This window comes from Macaca fascicularis, chromosome 20, assembly GCF_037993035.2.
Source record: "Macaca fascicularis isolate 582-1 chromosome 20, T2T-MFA8v1.1".
In the NCBI taxonomy this organism is placed as follows: domain Eukaryota; kingdom Metazoa; phylum Chordata; class Mammalia; order Primates; family Cercopithecidae; genus Macaca; species Macaca fascicularis.
In genome coordinates this window covers 22,535,824-22,558,532 of record NC_088394.1, presented here as the reverse complement: position 1 = coordinate 22,558,532, position 22,709 = coordinate 22,535,824, and the positions used below count along the sequence as shown (strand labels likewise).

Genomic DNA, 22,709 nt, shown 5'->3' with positions numbered 1-22,709 from the left:
CGTGGTGCTTTCACCTGTATGCACCCATGAAGCCATCTCAGAGTCAAGATGGTAAACATATCTGACACCTCCCCAGATGTCCTTGTGCTGCTTTGTTCTCCTTTCCTGTCTCCCCTACTCTGCAATCCCCGGGCAGCTACTGATTTGCTTTCTGTTCTGATTTGCTGACGACTCCCAGACTCTTGTATAAATGGAATGATGCAGTACATAACCCTCTATTTTTGCCTGGCTTCTCGATCTCACTCTAGATCCATCCCGTTGCTGTGTGTAGCAGTAGCTTGTTTCTTCTTACTGCCAGGTACTATCCCATCACCTGGATGTACCACAGCGTGTAACTATTGATGGGCCTTGCGTTGTTTCCATCTTTGGGTGATTATGAATCACGCTGCTATAAACAGTTGTGTACACGGGATTTTGTGTGAACATCTATTTTCATTTCTTGTGGGTAAATGTCTGGAATTACTAGGTCATATGCTAAGTATATATTTAACTTGTTAGGAAACAAAGTGGCTAAGCTATCTTCCAGGGTAATTGCACCATTTTACAATCCTAACAGCAGCATATGCAAGTTCTAGCTCCTCCACATCTTGAGATCTTAATTTTTATATAGCATCTTTATTGAGATAAAAATTAACATACCATAAAAGCAAACATCATATCTACCTAGTTATAGAATATCTTAATCACCCCTAAAAGAATCCTTGTACCCATTAACAGTCATTCCCCCTTTCCCAAACTCCCCTTTCCCCAGTCCTTGGCAACCACTAATCCACTTTCTGTCTCTCTGGATTTGCCTATTTGGATCCTTTGTCCAAGTGCGGTTACGCAATACATGGGCTTTCGTGTCTGGCTTCCTTTACGTAGCCTAATGCTTGCAGGTGCATCCATCTGGTAACTTTTGTCACTGCTCCATTTCTGTTCATGCCAGAATAGTGTTCCATTGTTTGGCTATGCCACATTTTGTTTCTCCATTTATCAGCTGATGGGCATTTGGTTTGTTCCTACTTTTTGGCTATTATGAATGATGCCTTTGAATTATTCATTACGATTAATGACTTTGAACTTTGTCTAAGTTTTTATGTGAACATAGGTTTTAAATTCTCTTGGGTATATACCTAGAAATGGAATTGCTGGATCTTGGGGTAACTCCATATTTAACATTTTGAGAAACTGCCAAACTGTTTTCCAAAGTGGCTGTGCCATTTTACATTCCCAGCAGCAATGTATTGGTTCCAGTTCTCTGCATCCTGCCAACATTTGTTGTTATCTTTTTGATCGGAGCCCTCCTGGAGGGTGTGAAGTGCTGTCTCGTTGCAACTTTCTGTTTCTTAACGGCTCGTTTATTTTCTATGCTTATTGGCAGCTTGTACATCTTAGAAGACATGTCTGCAAATCCGTTGCCCATCTTTTGGAGTGTCTTTTTGAGTTACAAGCGTTTTTTTATGTATTCTGGATACAAGTTCCTTATCAGACAGTTTTCTCCCATCTTTTTCACTGTTTTGATAGCATCTTTTGAAGCGGGAAAGTTTTGTTTTGTTTTGTTTTTTGAGACAAAGTCTCGCTCTATCGCCCAGGCTGGAGTGCAATTGCGTGATCTCAGCTCCCCACAACCTCCTCCTCCTGGGTTCAAGCGATTCTCCTGCCTCAGCCTCCCAAGTGCTAGGATTACAGGAATGTGCCAGCACACCTGGCTAATTTTGTATTTTTTTTTTTTTTTTTTTTAGTAAAGACAGGGTTTCTCTATGTTGGTTAGGCTGGTCTCAAACTCCGACCTCAGGTGATCCGCGTACCTCAGTCTCCCAAAGTGCTGGGATTACAGGTGTGAGCCACCGTGCCTGACCAGTAGAGACAGGGTTTCACCATGTTGGCCAGGCTGGTCTCGAACCCTGACCTCAGGTGATCCACCTGCCTTGGCCTCCCAAAGTGCTGGGATTACAGGCATGAGCCACCATGCCTGGCCTTCTTTTTTTTTTTTTTTTTTTCTTTTTTTTAAAATGTCTTGCTGGTGCTTTTGTTGTCACATCTAAGAAACTACAGTCCAGCTGGGCGCAGTGGCTCACGCCTGTAATCTCAGCACTTTCAGAGGCTGAGGCAGGTGTATCACCTGAGTTCAGGAGTTCGAGACCAGCCTGACCAACATAGAGAAACCCCATCTCTACTAAAAATACAATATCAGCTGAGCATAGTGGCGTATGCCTGTAATCCCAGCTACTTGGGAGGCTGAGGCAGGGGAATCATTTGAACCCGGGAGGCGGAGGTTGTGGTGAGCCGAGATCACACCATTGCACTCCAGCCTGGGCAACAACAGCGAAACTCCATCTCAAAAACAAACAAACAATCAAAAAGAAACCACAGCCTTTCTGTGGCAGGTTTGAGGCAGCCATGCTCTTGGTCTCTCTTGGAGCTCTGTTCTCCACCTCCTTCTGCAGGTCTGTTTCAGCCATCTCCCTCTGCATTCCAGTTTTTTTTTTTTTTTAAATGTTTCTCTGCACAGGAGATCCAACCCCCACATAACTCCTTCCACTTCATAAGATTAGCAGAAATGAACTACTGTCTTTCCAAATTCCTAAGAGAAAGCCTCCTGAGTAGCTGGGATTACAGGCACCCACTAACTTTTGTATTTTTAGTAGAGACAGGGTTTCACCATGTTGGCCAGGCTGGTCTTGAACTCCTGACCTCAGGTGATCTGCCCACCTCAGTCCCCCAAAGTGCTGGGATTACAGATGTGAGCCACCCTGCCCAGTCAGATTCTTTTATTTTCAAAAATCATACACTTGTAGCCTGTAATCGTTTTCTGAAACTCTGCCATGTTACTTCAAACCTGCGCTCTCGAAGTCAGGACCAACAGGAGGCCTCCTGAAGCCCCAGACACTGCCACCTGCCTGATCAGAGGTTCCTGGGGCCCTGAAGGGGGGCGTTGTGGGGTGCCTGGGCATGTGTCATGAACCACGTTGTGCTCTTTCAGGTTGTGTATGAGAGGTGTGAAAAGCTGCGGCCCACGCTGTTCCGGCTGGCGAGTGACACCACTGATGACGATGATGCACTCGGTAAGTTTTCTTTCTTTGGGTGTAGCTAGCAGCACGGGTGCAAGACAGATTCGGTCCCTCCTGTCACGCTGCTGTGCCAGGAACAAGACAGAGTGGACTTGATGTTCCATGGAGCTTGTGCTTAGGTAGGGTGTGGCTTGAGTTGCCTCAGAACTGACTTCCAGCAGGATCCAGGCTTCAGTAAGAAATCAGCAACAGGTCTAAAGCCTGAAAAGGGGTGGAAATTGACCATGGAGATTGGGGTGTGAGAGGTAGAAGAAAGATCCCTCTGGAGGCTTCAGGAAAAGCTGATCAATCTCAGGGGCCAGAGAAACAGCTGTGGGTGGTGTCTCAAAGGGATCACCAGCTTTTGTACCTTCAGGGGCCAGGTAGGTCACCTAAGAGAGCCTGGCCGATTGGAAATGGAAGGGACATCCGTAGGGACGTGAAAAATTGTCCACAGTTACTAAAAAAAAATTTAACTCTTTATTATGGAAAATCTCAAAACATGAGAGACGGGAATAGTAAAATAAATCCTATGTATTCTTCACTCATCTTTAATAATTACCAGCTCATAGCTGATTTTTCAAATCTTGTTTCATCTGTACCTCTTTTTGTACCCACCCATTCCCTAGTCTGTTTTGAAGCAAATTCTAGACATTCCTTTTTCTTTTAATTTTTTTTTTAGATGGAGTCTCATTCTATCGTCCAGGCTGGAGTGCAGTGGTGTAATCTTGGTTCACTGCAACCTCCACCTCCCGGGTTCAAGCCATTCACCTGCCTCAGCCTCCCAAGTAGCTGGGATTACAGGCAACCACCATCATACCTGGCTAATTTTTGTATTTTTGTAGAGATGACGTTTCACCAATTTGGCCAGGCTGGTTTCAAACTGCTGGCCTCTAGTGATCTGCCTGCCGTGGCCTCCCAAAGTGCTGGTCTTACAGGCGTAAGCCACAATCCCCAGCCTCTGGACATTTCAAAATAATCAAAGATTCAGTCAGTGTTCAGATTTCCCTGATAAAATTTCTCCTTAATCATCTCTTGCTAACTTAAAAAAAAATTGTTCTAAATCAGACGCAAAAGAAAAGCCATACTGTATAATTGGTTTATATTTCTTTAGTCTCTCTTAGTGGATAGCATGTGCATGCCCTCTGCAATCCTTTTTCGTTTTTTTGAGACAGTCTCACTCTGTTGCTCAGGCTGGAGTCCAATGGCGTGATCTCAGTTCACTGCAGCCTCTACAGCCTCTATCTCCTGGGTTCAAGCAGTTCTCATGCCTCAGCCTCCTGAGTAGCTGGAACTACAGTTGCGCACCACCATACCTGGCTAATTTTTGTACTTTTCGTAGAGATGGAGTTTTGCCATGTTGGCCAGGCTGGTCTCAAACTCCTGGGCTCAAGTGATTTGCCCGCCTTGGCTTCCCAAAGTGCTGGGATTACAGGCATGAATCACCACGCACAACCTTTTCTCCTTGCATGAAAATAGGCCCTCTGAATTGAGAGTATTCTCAGTCTCAGTTCTGCTCGTCGCATCCCCCATGATGCTGTTAATGTTTCTGTTTCTGATATTTCTTTTTTTCTTGAAATAGAGTTTCGCTCTTGTTGCCCCGGCTGGAGTGCAATGACGTGATCTCAGCTCGCTGCAACCTCCCTCTCCTGGGTTCAAGCAATTCTCCCACCTCAGCCTCCCGAATAGTTGGGATTACAGGCACCTGCCACCACGCCCGGCTAACTTTTTGTATTTTTAGTAGAAACTGGGTTTCACCATGTTGGCCAGGATGGTCTTGAACTCCTGACCTCAGGTGATCCGCCCACCTCAGCCTCCCAAAGTGCTGGGATTGCAGGCCTGAGCCACTGCGCCCAGCCAACAGGTTCTGAGTTAAAGTTAAAAGTTTGTTATTTAAAGGGCCTTAATTTGAGTGCTTACTGCTGGCCAGTACTCTGGACAGTACAGGTGTAGAAGGTAAACAGATTTGCTTCCTTCTGCATTGAGAACTATTAACATGTTAGGACTCGGGTTAACTGACTAGGCCTGATATGGTCCGATGACACAATCTAGGGGCTGGAGCCATATGAACATAGTCGAGCCATATGAAGGCTGTTTTATGGAAACGCTTAGAAAGGATTGAGATTGTTGGTCACCAAACCAGGGGGTTCTGATTCTTCCCTCATTCTTCAGCGGAAATTCTCCAGGCAAATGACCTCCTCACCCAAGGAGTTCTGCTGTACAAACAGGTGATGGAGGGCCGGGTCACCTTTGGAAACAGAGTGACCAGCTCAGTGGGAGACATCCCTGTCTCCAGAGGTATGTTTGAAAGCCTCTCCTTGCCTTCTGCGTCAGGGCAACCTGCAATTCCCAGAAAAAAAAAAAAAAAATGGGTCCTAAACATAGTCTGGGTTAAGGAATAGAAATGAGAGAACTCGCCCTTTGTTCCCCTTCCTGTGAAAGCGGGTTTCATGTTGCCATGCCCAGCCACAGGAATCGTCATGAGCTGGTTGCCGGGCTGGACCCCAGCTTTGACTACACACGGAAGCAGATGGCTAAGCTGTGCCTGGGTTTGAATTCTCATAAATGCTTGCATATGGGAGCTAGAGACAAAAGAAATGGTCTTCCTCAGTGGTTCCTAGTGCCAGGTCAGCTGTATCAGAATCACCTGGAGCACTGGTTGAACTGCCACTGCTTAGGTCCCTGGCTTGGACCTTCTAAATCAAGACTGCTTGGAGCTGGGCCTGGAGGTCTGCGTCTTTCAAGCACTGCAAGTGATTTTGATCACCTGTGGTCAGAAGCCTCGGAATGGCCTGAGCTGGAGAAGGCCGAATCTGCTCTCCTCCAGGGTGATGGGACCTTTGCATGATGGCCTGTGATCCCTGGGGTAGGAAGGCAGACCTTGGCTCCCTATTGTCCTGGATGCCAGCTCAGCTTGTGTGTCAGGACACTCACCTGAGTGGAAGGTTCTTGGAAGGGCAGGAAGGGCATTACCATTTGATTAGGAGGTGGCCTGAGGGAAGCTGATTGGATTTATGTGGAGACTTTGCTCTCATATCCAGCTGATTTCTCTTCCTAACCCTGGGCTTTCTAGTCTTTCAGAATCCAACAGGCTGCATGAAGACCTGCCCCCTGATTGACTTGGAGGTGGACAATGGACCTGCGCAGGCGGGGACTGTGGCACCATCTTTGCTTCATCAAGACCTGGCAGCCTTGGGTGAGGGCAGGTCCTTGTGGGGAGCAGGCATAGGATGGGTGCCAGTAGGGAAGCAAGCTGGTTCCCTTCGCGGAGCACGTGCCTGCTGCTGAGGGGGTTGAGATGGTTGTGAATAGGAAGAATGAGCTGGTTCCCTCTGGGGACACGTACCTGCTGCTGAGGGAGTGAGTAGGGGAGTGAGTTGGTCCCCTCAGGAAGCACGTGTCTGCTACTGAGCGAGTCAGGATGAGTGTGAGTAGGGGAGTGAGCTGGACCCTCGGGGAACACGTGTCTGCTGCTGAAGGAGTCAGGATGGTTGTGAGGAGAGTGAGCTGGTCCCCTCAGGAAGCACATACCTGCTGCTGAGGGAATCAAGGTGGTTGTGAGTAGGGGAGTGAGCTGGTTCCCTCAGGGAGCACATACCTGCTGCCGAGGGAATCAGGTGTTCTGGGCAGTTGAGCGGGTCCCCCTTGCATATTAGTCACAGATTGGCCATGGATGAGTCGCATGACCTTCAGTAAGTTGCTTATTTGTCTAGACTTTCTGGATGTCCTAGAAAGGGTGGGTGTGGCATTAATCACCATCTTGAAGCAGGTGGAGTTAATGTTATGCATCTCACTCCACTCCTTTCTTACAGGAATCAGTGATGCTCCTGTTACAGGCACGGTGAGGATGCTCTTCCCAGGGCCCAGAGAGAGAAGGGGAGGGTCTCAGACCTGCCCTTGTGAGGCAGCACTGCCTGGCGAGCGGAGAGGTGCTCCTACACTGTCCCGGTGGAATCATGGCCTTGGAGGTCCAAAGCCTCTTCCTCACCCATACTGTCTGGCTGGTACCCCAGGGGAGACAGGTTACACCAGACTCCTGCTTCCTGGAGGTCTGCCCAGGAGCCGAGTGTGATCTTGCCCTTTCTTTCCCCTCTTGCCCCAAGAGATGTCACCAGCCTGGGCCACAGCAGCTTGGGTGGGTTCAGGAGAGCTGTGCCTTGGTTTTACTGTGGCTGATGGTCACTCATACCCTGGTCTTACTTTAGCCATTCCTGATTTGACAGGTTGCTGATCAGAATTGCTGTGAGGAAAAGAGGAATCCCTCCTCCAGCACACTGCCAGGCGGTGGCGTTCAGAACCCTTCTGCAGACAGGAATTTGTTGGACCTCCTCTCACCACAGCCAGCTCCAGGCCCTCTGTGAGTCTTCTGGGCAAGGGGAGTGGGAGAGTGTGGCTCCTGAGTGCAGTTCCTTCTCATGGGACAAGGGCCAAAGAATGGTGCTCTAAGACAGCCTCTCGCCCTGGAGAAACATCTTTCTTTTTTTTTTGAGACAGGGTCTCGCTCTATTGCCCAGGCTAGAGTGCAGTGGCACAATCTGGGCTCATTACAACCTTTACCTCCTGAGTTCAAGTGTTTCTCCTGCCTCAGCCTCCCGAGTAACTGGGATTACAGGCACATGCCACCATGCCCAGCTAATTTTTTTTTAAGTTTTAGTAGAGATGGGATTTCACCATGTTGGCCAGGCTGATCTCAAACTCCTGACCTCAGGTGATCCGTCTGCCTGGCTGAGAATCATCTTTCTATTGAAAGTTTAGGCCAGGTGCGGTGGCTCATGCCTTGTATGAGTTCGTTTTCACACTGCTGATAAAGACATACCCGAGACTGTGTAATTTAAAAACAAGCCGGGCGCGGTGGCTCAAGCCTGTAATCCCAGCACTTTGGGAGGCCGAGACGGGCGGATCACGAGGTCAGGAGATCAAGACCATCCTGGCTAACACGGTGAAACCCCATCTCTACTAAAAAATACAAAAAACTAGCCGGGCGAGGTGGCGGCACCTGTAGTCCCAGCTACTCGGGAGGCTGAGGCAGGAGAATGGCGTAAACCCGGGAGGCGGAGCTTGCAGTGAGCTGAGATCCAGCCACTGCACTCCAGCCTGGGCGACAGAGCGAGACTCCGTCTCAAAAAAAAAAAAAAAAAAAAGAGGTTTAATGGACTCATAGTTTCACATGGCTGAGGAGGCCTCCCAATCATGGTGGAAGGCAAAAGGCATGTTTTCTTTCTTTTTTTTTTTTTTTGAGACAGAGTCTCGCTCTGTCACCCTAGGTGGAGTGCAGTGGTGCAATCTCAGCTCACTGCCACCTCTGCCTCCCGGGTTCAAGCAATTCTCTTGCCTCAGCCTCCTGAGTAGCTGGGATTAAGGCGTATGCCACCACACCTGGTTAATTTTTTGTGTTTTTTTAGTAAAGATGGGGTTTCACCATGTTGGCCAGGATGGTCTTGATCTCCTGACCTCATAATCTGCCTGCCTCTGCCTCCCAAAGTGCTGGGATTACAGGCGTGAGCCACTGCACTCAGCCAAAAGGCATGTCTTATGTGGCAGCAGACAAGAGAGAATGAGAGCCAAATGAAAAAGGGTTTCCCCTTATAAAACTGTCAGATCTCATGAGACTCACTACCATGAGAACAGTGTGGGGAAACTGCACCCATGATTCAGTTCTCTCCTACAGGGTCCCTGCCACGACATGTGGGAATTGTGGATGCTACAATTCAAGATGAGATTTAGGTGGGGACACAGCCAAACCATATCATACCTGTAATCCCAGCTCTTTGGGAGGCCAAGGCAGGTGGATCGCTTGAGCCCTGGAGTTCAAGACTAGCCTGGGATATATGGCAAAACCCCATTTCTACAAAAAACACAAAAATTAGCCAGGCGTAGTAGCTCATGCCTGTAGTCCCAGCTCCTCAGGAGGCTGAGGTGGGAGGATGACTTGAGCCCGGAAAGTCGAGGCTGCAGTGAGCCATTACCATGCCACTGCATTCCAGCCTGGACAGCAGAGTGAGACCCTGTCTCAACAAAAGTTTAATATGCTGCTTCCCTTTTCTCATTTTACTTCCTTTCCTAAGTCGTTGGAAAATACCTGCTTTGGCCAAGACATCTGAAAGGGGGTTTATTTAAGGACTAGGAATAATAGAACATGAGGTTTTTGCTGTTTGTTTTTGTTTTCCCTTCTAATAACCATGTAATTGAAGTTAAGTAAAATTTGATCCATAGAGAAATATACAACAAAGTGCAAAGTACCACTCCCTAAAAACAAGGTTGAATGTTCCTTCTTTGCTTTTTTTCTGTACAAGTAGTGGTGCATTCTTGTGGCTTGTTGCACAAACAGGATTTTTTTTTTTTTTTTTTTGAGACGGAGTCTTGCTCTGTCGCCCAGGCTGGAGTGCAGTGGCCGGATCTCAGATCACTTCAAGCTCTGCCTCCCGGGTTTACGCCATTCTCCTGCCTCAGCCTCCTGAGTAGCTGGGACTACAGGCGCCCGCCACCACGCCTGGCTAATTTTTTGTATTTTTTAGTAGAGATGGGGTTTCACCGTGTTAGCCAGAATGGTCTCGATCTCCTGACCTCGTGATCCGCCTGTCTCGGCCTCCCAAAGTGCTGGGATTATAGGCTTGAGCCACCGCGCCCGGCCACAAACAGGATTTTAATTTACAAACTGCACTCCAGCATGACCTTTTCATATCATTATCTGTGATGCATTTCATATCAGTTTCTATAAATATGCCTCAGTCTTCTTAATAGCTACATTATAATTCATTGCATGGATGTATTTGATCATTTCCCTTTTGTGCACATTTACATAATTTCCAGTTTGGAGATGCTTAGGGGAGTGCCTTATAGTACAGATCCCTGAAGGGAGAGGTTCTCTTTTTTTTTTTTTTTTTGAGACAGAGTCTCGCTATGTCGCCCAGGCTGGAGTGCAGTGGCCGGATCTCAGTTCACTGCAAGCTCCGCCTCCCGGGTTCCCGCCATTCTCCTGCCTCAGCCTCCCGAGTAGCTGGGACTACAGGCGCTTGCCACCGCGCCCGGCTAAGTTTTTTTTGTATTTTTTAGTAGAGACGGGGTTTCACCCTGTCAGCCAGGATGGTCTCGATCTCCTGACCTCGTGATCCGCCCGTCTCGGCCTCCCAAAGTGCTGGGATTACAGGCTTGAGCCACCGCGCCCGGCCGGGAGAGGTTCTCTAAGGTGTGAACGTAACAACATTTTCATAGATCCTGTCCCTTTGTCTCTGGAAAAGTGCAGCTTACCTTCACCCAAACAGCCTGAAAGTGCCTGTGTTCCTGATAGAAACCGCCTGGCTCTGGCAGAAGTGGGATGTCCTGGGAGTTCATTCCCATTTGCCGCCCAGAGGTCATTTCTTGCAGTCTTCTTTTTTTCAGCCACTTGGGCAGGGTGGGTTATTTCTTCTCGCGGGACTTTAGTTTTCTAAAATGTTTTCAGTTTGTGTCCCAAATGGACAAAATCATGGAGTGGATAGTAGCTGGTTTAATTTGTGTATCATCTGCCTGGCTTACGTCCCTCTGTGATCACACCTGGAAAACAACCTGCCTGAGCTACTTACTGTCAGGGACTGCCTGACAGGTACAACATGAACAGCCCTCATAACAAAGGCTCTAGGTTATTGGGTTCTTATTATGTGTGGACATTTTAAGTGCTTTTCTTTCTTTCTTTTTCTTTTTTTCCTGAGACAGAGTCTCGCTCTGTTGCCCAGGCTGGAGTGCAGTGGTATGATCTCAGCTCACCACAAGCATGCGCCACCACCACCTGGCTAATTTTTAATTTTTTTTTTTTTTAATTTTTGTACTTTTAGTAGAAACTGGGTTTCACCATGTCGGCCAGGCTGGTCTTGAACTCCTGACCTCAAATGACCCACCTGCCTCAGCCTCCCAGAGTGCTGAGATTACAGGCATGAGCCACCGCACCCAGCCTCTAAGTGCTTTTCACACATTGTCTCGTTTGAATCTTGTAACAGCCCTACAAGGTAAATTACTTTTCTTTTTTCCATTTAACAGATGAGGAAGCTGAGGTATGAGTTTGATTACTTGACAAAAGTCATGTAACATCTGGTATATTAGCTCACACCTGTAATCCCAGTACTTTGGGAGGCTGAGGTGGGCGAATCACCTGAGATCAAGATTCAAGACCAGCACGGCCAATGTGGTGAAACCCTGTCTCTAATAAAAGTACAAAAATTAGCCGGGCGTGGTGGCAGGTGCCTGTAATCCCAGTTACTCAGGAGGCTGAGGCAGGAGAATCGCTTGAGCCTGGGAGGCAGAGGTTGCCGTGAGCCGAGGCAGTTCCACTACACTCCAGCCTGGGCAACAGAGCAAGACACTGTATCATCAAAAAAAAAAAAGAAAAAAAAAAGGCATATAACATCTAACTGTGTGTGTGTGTGTGTGTGTGTGTGTGTGTGTGTGTGTGTGTTTTTTTTCCCTTGTTCTGTGTGTGTGTGTGTGTGTGTGTGTGTGTGTGTGATTTTTTTCCCTTGTTCTGTAATAAGCCTAAATTCCAGGAAATCGCTACAATTTTTGCTAGTCTTTGATATTTTTTATTTCTTTGTAGGAATTATGTTTCGCAGAAAAGTGTCCCCAAGGAAGTGCCCCCAGGTACTAAGTCCTCTCCAGGTTGGTCCTGGGAGGCTGGCCCGTTGGCTCCTTCCCCATCTTCACAGAATACACCTCTGGCTCAAGTGTTTGTCCCTTTGGAGTCTGTTAAGCCCAGTAAGTACAATTTTGCTCCCCACCTTTTTTTTTTCCTGGGAATCTATTAGACTCCCAGCTTTTTCCACTCCAGTTTGGTAGAGGTAGCCCTTAAATTTGGTTGATGAATGGGAGAGATTTTGCATGAGGGCAAAAAGTAAGAGGTTGTGGCCAGGTATGGTGACTCATGCCTGTAATCCCAGCACTTTGGGAGGCTGAGGTGGGAGGATCACTTGAGGCCAGGAGTTTGAGACCCGCCTGGGCAAGATAGCCTTGTCTCTATTTGGTGGGGGGAAGAAAAAAATGGGGAGGCTAAGGCAGGTGATCACTTGAGGCCAGGAGTTTGAGACCAGCCTGGCCAACATAATGAAGCCCTGTCTCTACAGAAAATACAAACATTAGCTGGGCGTGGTGGTGCATGCCTGTAGTCCCAGCTACTTGGGAGGCTGAGGCAGGAGAATTGCTTGAACCCAGGAGGTGGAGGTTGCAGTGAGCCAAGATCATGCCACCACACTCTAGCCTGAGTGACAAAGTGAGACTCCATCTCCCAAAAAAAAAAAAAGTTTGCTTCTTTGTCTTTTAGCTAATTTTCTTAGCCTTCCTTAGTATTGACACTGTCAAGGATATGGGCAAGCCTTTAGGCACATAATGTTCATTGATTTGGGATTCAAGAAGGGAATGTTTAATGTGGCCTGAAATGACTGGCAAGAGGTAGAATTCAAATGAGTGGAAGAATTTGTCTAGTGATAATCCTTCTCTAGGGATCCTCATTAAAGCAGAAAAGTGGATATTACCTATGTTACAAAGGGAAGGAAATGGAAGGCTCAGCTAATCAAGGTGCATACTAGCGCAGAGACCGTAGTATGCACAGCAGGACACAACTCAGGTCATCTGTTCCAGGGCCTGGGCTCTTTAGCACAGAGCCCTCCTATGGCTCTTTGTGATGAGGTTAGATTGCAGAGAGCCCTGAAAGCCAGGCAGACAAATTTGTAAATAAACAGAGTTGGTAAACAGTGGGAGCTCTTTGCACATTTCTTTATTGATTTTTGATTTAAGAAATAATACATGTTCAGTGTTAATTTTCTGAATTCAATAATTGTACTGTAGTTACGATGTTAACATCTGGGGAAGCTACATGAAGGGTATATAGAAATTTTTGTATTAGTTTTATAACTTCTTATAAGTCTGAAATTATTACAAAGCAAACTTTAAAAAGTAAAAAAGTTAAAAATACATGTTCAAAATGTAGAGTTTTATTAAAGATAGAATAGGCTGGACTCAGTGGCTCACGCCTGTAATGCCAGCACTTTGGGAGGACGAGGCAGGCAGATCACTTGAGGTCAGGAGTTTGAGACCAGCCTGGCCAAAATGGTGAAACCCTAAAAATACAAAAATTAGCTGGGTGTGGTAGTATGCACCTGTAATCCCCAGCTACTCAGGAGCCTGAGTCAGGAGAATCACCTGAACCCAGACGGCAGAGGTTGCAGTGAGCTGAGATCGTGCCACTGTGCTTCAATGTGAGCAACAAAGAAGACTCTGTCTCAAAAAAAAAAAAAGATGTACTAGAAAAGTAAAATCATCTATACCATTATGAGCCAGAGATGGAAATTCTGTTCATGTCTTGATAGATTTTCTTCTTGTCTTATCATGTACGTATATTTGTACATACACAGTTCTTAATAATTTTATACCACAGTGTGTACAGAATGTTACTCTATTTACTGTTATTTTATAAGTCTATACCACACTGCAGCCTCAAATTCCTCTTGGGCTCAAGCAATCCTCCTGCCTCAGACTCCCAGGTAGCTAGCATGACAGGCATGCACCACCATACCCAGCAAATTTTTATTGTCTTTTTGGGGATGGGAGGCAGATCTCACTATATTGCCCAGGCTGGTCTTGAACTCCTGACCTCAAGCAATTTTCTCATCTCAGCCACCTGAGTAGCTGTGATTACAGGCATGAGACACCATACCCAGATCTAAGCTATATTTTAGTAATGTATATTTTGATATTAAAGCGTTTTCCCAGCTGATTAAGCAGTCTGAGTGCCATTCATTGAGCCAGCCCTGATTTTTGAAGGATATGTTATGTTACAGTCTCATTTAGATCTGTTCTGCATGTTCTGTTTTATGCCACTTTACTTGAATTGTAATTTTATCTGTGTATTTGCTATAGCCCTGCCCCCCTTATTAAATTTATTGGTCTTACATAGTTTTCCCCCCTCAAATAAACATTAGAGTCACTCCTGAGCTAAATTAAAAGTATCTTTAGAATTTCCATTGGAATGCTATTAAACTTACTAATTTGAGGTGATTTGGTTTCTACGGTTTTGTACAATTAAATATAAGGTGGTGTGTGTGTGTGAGCATGTGCGTGTGTTTGTAGTCACACAAAAGAGACTAGAAGGAAATAAGTGCTTATTTCTGGGTAGAATTAAGAGTGCATTGGCTGGGCGCGGTGGCTCATGCCTGTAATCCCAGCACTTTGGGAGGCCGAGGTGGGCGGATCACCTGAGGTTGGGAGTTTGAAGCCTGACCTCCCCCAGCCTGACCAACATGGAGAAACCCTATCTCTACTAAAAACACATAAAACTAGCTGGGCATGGTGGCGCATTCCTAGCTACTCTGGAGGCTGAAGTAGGAGAATCATTTGAACCTGGGAGGCGGAGGTTGTGGTGAGCCAAGATCATGCCGTTGCACTCCAGCCTGGGCAACAAAAGTGAAAGTCCATCTCATAAAAAAGAGCATTTATTTTATTTTTTTATGATTGTGTGTGTGTATGTGGTTTTTTTGTTTGTTTTTTCGTTTGTGAGATAGTCTTGCTCTGTCACCCAGGCTAGAGTGCAGTGGTGCAATCTCGGCTCACTGCAACCTCCGCCTCCCGAGTTCAAGTGATTTTCGTGCCTCAGCCTCTCAGATGGCTGAGATTACAGGCGTGCACCACCATGCCCAGCTAATTTTTGTATTTTTAGTAGAGATGGGGTTTTGCCATGTTGTCCAGGCTGGTCACGAACTCTTAGCCTCAAGTGATCCACCCTCCTCGGCCTCCCAAAGTGCTGGGATTACAGGCATGAGCCCCCACGCCTGGCTGATCATTTTCTGTTTTCTATAGTGTTCATGCATGATTTTAATCATGATCATATCTTCCTCAAAAATGTGATTTTTTTTTTTTTTTTTTTTGAGATGGAGTCTCGCTCTGTCGCCCAGGCTGGAGTGCAGTGGCCGGATCTCAGCTCACTGCAAGCTCTGCCTCCTGGGTTTACGCCATTCTCCTGCCTCAGCCTCCCAAGTAGCTGGGACTACAGGCGCCCGCCGCCTCGCCCAGCTACTTTTTTTGCATTTTTTAGTAGAGATGGGGTTTCACCATGTTAGCCAGGATGGTCTCAATCTCCTGACCTTGTGATCCGCCTGTCTCGGCCTCCCAGAGTGCTGGGATTACAGGCTTGAGCCACCACGCCCGGCCAAAAAATGTGATTTTTTAATAACTGGTGGTGTGTCTGATGGTTGAATGGTGGGGAGAGGTCAGTTTGGAGGGTCATAGGAGTCCAGCTGGAGTCATGGGGACTTGGATTATTGTAGTGCAGAGAAATTCAGTCCTGGACATGTTCTGCATGGAGAAGCAGTAGCATCTGGGGATAACATGTATATCTCTTTCCAGCCTGGCTGTCTGGGGGGTTTTGTAGTGGTGTTAACCCTTCTGCTCGTGCCCTCTCTACCAGGCAGCCTTCCACCTCTCATCGTGTATGACCGGAACGGATTCAGAATTCTGCTCCACTTCTCCCAGACGGGAGCCCCTGGGCACCCAGAGGTACAGGTGCTGCTGTTGACCATGATGAGCACGGCTCCCCAGCCTGTCTGGGATATCATGTTTCAGGTGGCTGTGCCAAAGGTGAGTCATCTGTTGTGGATTTCTCAGTAATGGCTGTCATTTTTGAGTGCCAAGTTCTTTGCTGGGACTTATCTGTCGAGTGTCAAGGAAAGAATCTTCACTCAAACTAACTGAAGATAAAGTGGGAATGTAATGGCTTACCTGACTGGGGATTCCTGAATATCTGGCGTCAGATATGAGTGGATCCAGATAGGTTCTTAAACGATGCCTCTAGAGTCTGTCTGTATCTCTTGACTCTGCTTTTCTTTGTCTCCATTCTGACAGTTTCTCCACAAAGCAGGAAAGTGGCTACCCACAGCTCCAGGGTTGCATGGTCCTTAACCCTCTTTATCTCAGAAACTCTCACCAGGCATGAAGCATGTATACTGATTACCCAGGAAAGGGCTCTGATTGGCCTTGTTGGTGTTACTTCCATACCTTGGACCAGGAACTTGTGTCCTGGGATATGAGGCACTTGGCCAATGTGAGATAACATATCCAGCCCTTTTCAAAGGAAGTGGGGCCCTACTGCTTAACAGGCACCCCACAGTCACAGGGGAAGGGGCCCGTCCTGAAAGGAAAAGATTCAAGACAGACAAAAATATGACATGCAGTCTCTACTTCTCATGGTAGTCCTGTAGGGAATGTTCTGCTACTACCTGTTGTATAAGTTAACCCAAGGCTCAGAAATTAAATATTTTACTCAAGGTCACAGAGCTAGTGAGAAGCAGTTAGAATTCAACCTAAAATGTGCCCTGGCTGTTGATGCTGCTTCTCAGATGCCAGTTATTGACCACACAACTCCAGATCCATTCTGTATGTGGAAGGAAAGGCCTCTTAGATCCTTTTAACAATTAGTGGGAGTCTGTCTGCTTGGGCTTCCATAGGTGCCTCGGGGTACCACGTCTAAGAGGGCCATTTCCTCTTGGAGGGGTGTTGGGGAGGTCCAGCTCCCCCTCACCTGATCTTCATCCTGGAAGCTGTGGTTAGGAATGAGTTACATGTTGGTTTTCTTCCCCCATAGTCAATGAGAGTGAAGCTGCAGCCGGCATCCAGCTCCAAGCTTCCTGCATTCAGTCCTTTGATGCCTCCAGCTGTGATATCTCAGATGCTGCTGCTTGACAATCCACACAAAGTATGTTCTAGTGTCTGTGGTAGCAGGGAGATGGGGGCCCCTGAACTGTAAGAGGAGGTAACTTTGTGGGTAGAGAGAGGCACATTGAGGCCTTGCTCTAAAGTCTCTGGTTTGCCGGGCGCAGTGGTTCACCCAAGTAACCCCAGCACTTTGGGAGGCTGAGGCAGGTGGACACCCTGAGGTCAGGAGTTTGAAACCAGCCTGGCCAACATGGTGAAACCCCATCTCTACTAAAAATACAGAAATTAGCTGGGTGTGATGGCACGCGCCTTTAGTCCTAGCTACTCAGGAGGCTGAGGCAGGAGAGTCGCTTGAACCCAGGAGGTGGACGTTGCAGTGAGCCAAGATCGTACTACTGCACTCCTGGGCAACAGAGCAAGACTCCATCTCAAAAAAAATAAATAAATAAAGTTGGCCAGGTGCAGTGGCTCATGCCTGTAATCCCAGCACTTTGGGAGGCTGAGGCAGATGGATCATGAGGGTCAAGAGATTGAGACCATCCTGGCCAACATGGTGAAAGCCCATCTCTACTGAAAATACAAAAATTAGCTGGACACGGTGTCGCATGCCTGTAGTCTCAGCTACTGGGGAGGCTGAGGCAGGAGAATTGCTTGAACCCAGGAGGCAGAGGTTGCAGTGAGCTGAGATCACGCCATTGTACTCCAGCCTGGCGACAGAGTGAGACTCCACCGGAAGGATGGATGGATGGATGGATGGATGGATGGATGGATGGATGCATGGATGGATGAGAGAGAGAGAAAAGAACAGAAAAGGGGAGAGAGAAAAAAAAAGAAAAAAGAGGAAAGAGAAAGAAGAAAGGGATGGATGGATGGATGGATGGATGGATGCATGGATGCATGGATGCATGGATGCATGGATGCATGGATGGATGAGAGAGAGAGAAAAGAACAGAAAAGGAGAGAGAGAAAAAAAAAGAAAAAAGAGGAAAGAGAAAGAAGAAAGGGCCGGGCGCGGTGGCTCAAGCCTGTAATCCCAGCACTATGGGAGGCCGAGACGGGCGGATCACGAGGTCAGGAGATCGAGACCATCCTGGCGAACACGGTGAAACCCCGTCTCTACTAAAAAATACAAAAAACTAGCCGGGCGAGGCGGCGGGCGCCTGTAGTCCCAGCTACTCGGGAGGCTGAGGCAGGAGAATGGCGTGAACCCGGGAGGCGGAGCTTGCAGTGAGCTGAGATCCGGCCACTGCACTCCAGCCTGGGCGACAGAGTGAGACTCCGTCTCAAAAAAAAAAAAAAAAAAAAGAAAGAAGAAAGTCAGTCAGTCTCTGGTTTGGTTGGGTGGTAGGAGTATATGTGGAATATCCCTCACTGGAGTCTGTCTTTGGGGCTCATTGAAGGAAGATCAGATGGATTGTCATAGCTGGGGACCAAGGGAGGGACACATGAACTCTCCCTAATCCTCTGGAATCCTCTGAAAGGGCAAGGCCTGTCTTCCTAAGCTGGTCTCTGAATTGCAGCCTATCTCAGGATTTCAGGACTGCAGAAGTATCGAAGGGTTCCCAGGATATGTGCCTATTTCCCCTTGTTTGTAGTCCCAAAGTGAGTATCCTAGGTATTTTGTGTCAGAATTGTTTGAAGCACTCACTTGACTTAACATGGTCACCCTGTTCCTGGGTTGCTCTCCACTGATTTAACATCTTCTGTCTCTTCTATCCCAGGAACCTATCCGCTTACGGTACAAGCTGACATTCAACCAAGGTGGACAGCCTTTCAGCGAAGTAGGAGAAGTGAAAGACTTTCCAGACCCGGCTGTCTTGGGTGCAGCCTAACTTTTCACAAGACGGACCCTTCATTTCAAGCTTAGTCTGGCGTTACTTTTGCTGTCAAGTTGGGACTAATGGTGTTTCAGTGCAGAGTGCCAAGAGTCCTATCCTGACGTCAGGCTCTGGGTGTCAACCTCTGACTTATTCTGCAGATGCTGTGTGTGTGTGTGTGTGTCTGTGTCTGTGTGTCTGTGTGTTTGGGGAGAGGGTGGTAGCGCAGGGCTTGGGATATCGGCAGTGTGGGAAATGTGATGCATTTCTCATCATCATCATCTCTGCTACAGTCATGTTTCTGCATGTCAGCGAGCGACACTGTCCGTGCCTCAGGTTGGAGGTTTTATCAGCCAAAGTGTTTTTTTCATGTATTGTTCGTTCCATTCATCCACTCTGTGCCTTGTCAGCCTTTGAAAGTCTTGGTTGCTCCCAGGCTGCTGTTCTCAGGGACCTTAAAAGGGACCTGGTTAGTCTTGGGGCAGAGAGTATATTCTTGGGCACTCTCTTCCAAGAAAGACCTTGTCTCCATTTTCATTAGACAATGCTTCTTGTGTGTGTTCTGGACGATCTTCTAAATGGAATGCCTGTTGCACTGTTCCCAGGCGAGTGGCTGCCATGAGACCTGAGGACCACACTTGGGGGACCAATCATGTCCTTCACCACTGTGCCTTAGAATCGCCCCTGGACAGGCCTCCTGGGCAGAGGGGAAAGCAGCTCCCAGGCCTTATTCAGGCCTCAGGTCCATGGGTTGGGCAGCCAGTCTGGGCCCTTCTCAGGATCCTCATCTCCATCCTCATCCTCTTCCTTCACGGCATTTACTCGGAGCTCTTTGTGACACACCATGTCGGTCATGGTGAATTGGCCAACAGCCAGCCCTTGCCAGCTGACGTCACAGTCTAAGATGGGGAACTGTGGTACAGATAGACATGAAGAGAGCTTAGCAGTGATTGAGGTGGTGACTAAATATACAGTCATTAAATAAATACCATGTAGCAAATGTACTTTGTGGAGTGTTGAGTAAGTGGAAAATGGAAAGCCAGTTGCATTTAGAGATGATAGGCCTAAAGGGAACTGTCTTCTGTCGAGAAGTAAAGGAAACTTCCTGAAGGATGTAGAAGTTTCAGAGAACCTGAAGATCTGAGGCAAGCTGGACAGGAGAGGTGGGTATTTGTTGAAGGAAAAATTCAAGTTTATAATCACTTCCCACTTAGTGAGCACCTACTGTGTGCTAGGAACTTGAATGTGTATTTTTGACAAGTCCTGCTTGGCCTGATGGGTGAGAGAAGGAACCTGAGCCTGGCTGAGATGGCCAGGTGGAGGGCTTTGAAGTCCAAGCAGCTGAACTGGCTGGGTGGGTTTCTACCTCCGAAACTGCAAGGCTTGTTTGGAGTTCTTAATCACAATATCTGATATTTTTAAAGTCTGATCTTTTGGCTTCTACATATAGTGGAAATCTGCCAACACTAATTGGTAGAGGTGGGAACTGTAAAAGATGAAGTATGCTAATTTTAAGCAAATGTAAAAACTCATAAAACAGATAAACAGTGAGGTGATTTCATTTGCCATAATTCACATAAGACAAATTTTAATCTAAAAGTACTTGCTTGTGTTCTGTGTGCCTTTTTTTTTTTTTTTTTTTTTTTTTTTTCTGTTTTTTGAGGCCACTCTGTCACCCAGGCTGGAGTACAGTGGTACGATCTCAGCTCACTGCAATCTCTGCCTACCAGGTTTAAGCGATTCTCATGCCTCAGCCTCCCAAGTAGCTGGGACTACAGGCGTGAGCCACCACGCCCAGCTAATTTTTGTATTTTTAGTAGAGATGGGGTTTCACTACGTTGGCCAGACTGTTCTCAAACTCCTGACCTCAGGTGATACGCCCACCTCAGCCTCCCAGAGTGCTGGGATTACAGGCGTGAGCCACCACACCCGGCCTCTGTGTAGTTTTTATATGCTCTGTTGCTGTTGCATAGGCTTGAAGAGATACCCATCGTAATGACAGCATCTCCCTCTGAAGGGTTTTGGTCAAAATGGGTGAATGAGACTTACACATAAAGACAGGCTTTCTCCCCTATTGTTCAGAGGTGAACTCACACGTGTGTACCTGAACATTCTTGCTTTTGAGGAGACAGACTCCCAGTGGTACTTACTATGCTTAGGTGTTGGACAGGATAGGTGTGGGAGGAGAGAAGGCAGGCTGCTGTCCTGAAAGTGGCCGTGGTTTATGTTATCACTCCCTTCTAATCAGCAAGTCCAGTGGCCACTCACAGCCCAGCTCCTACCTCTTCATTCACTCAACAAGTAGTGGCTCACACCTATAATCCCAGCATTTTGGGAGGCTGAGTGGGATGACCACTTCAGCCCAGGATTTCAAGTCCAGCCTGGGCTACATAGTGACACCTCGTCTCTGTTTTTAAAAAAACTAGTTGTTGACCAGCTACCCTGAGCCAGGGCACCACCTTGAAGGAGCTTCTCTTCCTCTGGGGAGAAGCAAATTCATGATGTGTGTGCTGGAGATCTGGCACTCATGGCCAGTGCTTTCCAGTATCCTGAACTCTTCAGGGGTCCTGTTGACCCCTATTTCGTGACCTACCTCCGTGACTGCTCTTTTTCCTCTGTCTTGTAAGTGTGGTGGTTTTCCAGAGTCCAATCCTCAGGACTTTCCTATCCACACAGAGGCCTGGTAGTCAGGCGACTCTAAACCATTAGATGGATTGTAGACCTCTCTCAAGCTGCCACCTCCTTGCTGTCCCCAGATCATATTTCAGTCTGTCAGTGGATATCTGTATCTGGAGGTTCCACTGTTGCTTCTATCTCAGTTACTTAGAATGGAACACAGAGTCCTGCCCCTTTCCACCTACATGCCCTTACTTGAAAGCACCTGAGACTTATTGGGTCCCTGATTCCTGCTTCATCTGTATCTGCGGAGTAGTTGTATGTCAAGTGGCCTGTTTTCTAAACAATCCCACATCATGTCCTCCCTGCACTTACATTGCCACTGCTCTGGTTTGGGCTTTTTTGGCGGAGGGGGATGGGGGAGACAATGCCTCTGTCCCAATTCTGAGTACCAGCTCTGGTTCTTGCCACTACCAGAGTTCTCTAGCAAATCTGAGCATCTGACCAGGTGAAAAATTCTGAATGGCTTCCTGATGCCTAACTTTATGGGATCAAATTCAAGTTGCACGCTGACACTCAGTGCCCTTCTGGTATCATCTGCCAAGACCAGGGCCTGCTTCACCACAGCCGCAATAAAAGTCCTTTCAAGCCCTGATAATGCCATGTTTTGTCATAACCTTTTGCCTACATATGCTGCAGTTAATTACTCTCCCTATTATCTTCCACGACCTGGGCAAAACGTTTCCTTATCTGTGAGCCGCTCTGAACACAAATAGGTCATGAAAATAGTGTTGAAAACAGAATGACAACCAAAAGAAAAGCGAATATTACGTAGTACAAATAGTGTAAATTAAGACAGCAAATGTTAAAGGTAGAAAGCAAAGGCAATATTCTAGAATACAAATAGTGCTTGCCTACTACAATATTAATCCCAAATCCTTTAAATATACCCATTATAGAAGATGCTTACCCAGCGTCAAGAGTGTGAAAGTGGGTTGGTTGGTTTTCTTGAGACAGAGCTTTGCTCTATTGCCCAGGCTGGAGTGCAGTGGCACGATTGTACTCAATGTAGCGTTGAATTCCTGTGCTCAGGCGATCCTCTGCCTTCAGCCTCTGGAGTAGCTGGGACTACAGGTACATGCTACCACGCCCAGCTAATGTTTCAGTTTTTGGTAAAGACTGGATCTCTTGTGTTGCCCAGGCTGGTCTCCTGGGCTCAAGCGTTCCTCCTGCCTTGACCTCCCAAAGTGCTGGGATTACAGGCATGAGTCACCATGTCCTGACCCCCAGTTTGTTTTAAAGCCAAGTGATGCACCAAGATGTTTGTGTGCACATGTTACAGTGGTAATCTTTGGGTCATGGAATTATAAAATTTCTTTCAATTTTATTTGAGCTTTCTAAAATCTAAGCTGAAAATAAAACCTTATTTTTTATGCTCAGTGTTGGCTTTTTTTAAGACAAAGACATTGACATGATTCAAAATTACGAAAGGTGAAAATTCTTCCCACCCAGTTACCACCCTCCTCTGTCTTTTCAGAGGGATTCTAGGCATGTTCAAGAAAATAGTATACTGTTC

The 22,709-nt window shown here is 47.1% G+C and overlaps 1 protein-coding gene across 4 annotated transcripts in view; it reads left to right on the top strand.

The window, feature by feature from the left end:
• Nucleotides 1-21,788, top strand: part of GGA2 (golgi associated, gamma adaptin ear containing, ARF binding protein 2) — a 46,889-nt gene extending 25,101 nt beyond the window's left edge. For 3 of the 4 annotated variants that reach the window (XM_005591463.5, XM_065537592.2, XM_045382781.3), the window contains 9 exons: nucleotides 2,966-3,047; nucleotides 5,205-5,330; nucleotides 6,106-6,228; nucleotides 6,845-6,873; nucleotides 7,256-7,389; nucleotides 11,599-11,756; nucleotides 15,457-15,626; nucleotides 16,630-16,740; nucleotides 18,422-21,788. In XM_005591463.5, the coding sequence (XP_005591520.3) occupies nucleotides 2,966-3,047; nucleotides 5,205-5,330; nucleotides 6,106-6,228; nucleotides 6,845-6,873; nucleotides 7,256-7,389; nucleotides 11,599-11,756; nucleotides 15,457-15,626; nucleotides 16,630-16,740; nucleotides 18,422-18,532 (1,044 nt within the window). In that variant the 3' untranslated portion in view covers nucleotides 18,533-21,788. Of the gene's footprint in view, nucleotides 1-2,965; nucleotides 3,048-3,714; nucleotides 5,331-6,105; nucleotides 6,229-6,844; nucleotides 6,874-7,255; nucleotides 7,390-11,598; nucleotides 11,757-15,456; nucleotides 15,627-16,629; nucleotides 16,741-18,421 lie in introns of all 4 variants that reach the window. The other variant, XR_012429460.1, reaches the window with a different exon arrangement.
• The last annotated feature ends 921 nt before the right edge of the window (nucleotides 21,789-22,709 follow it).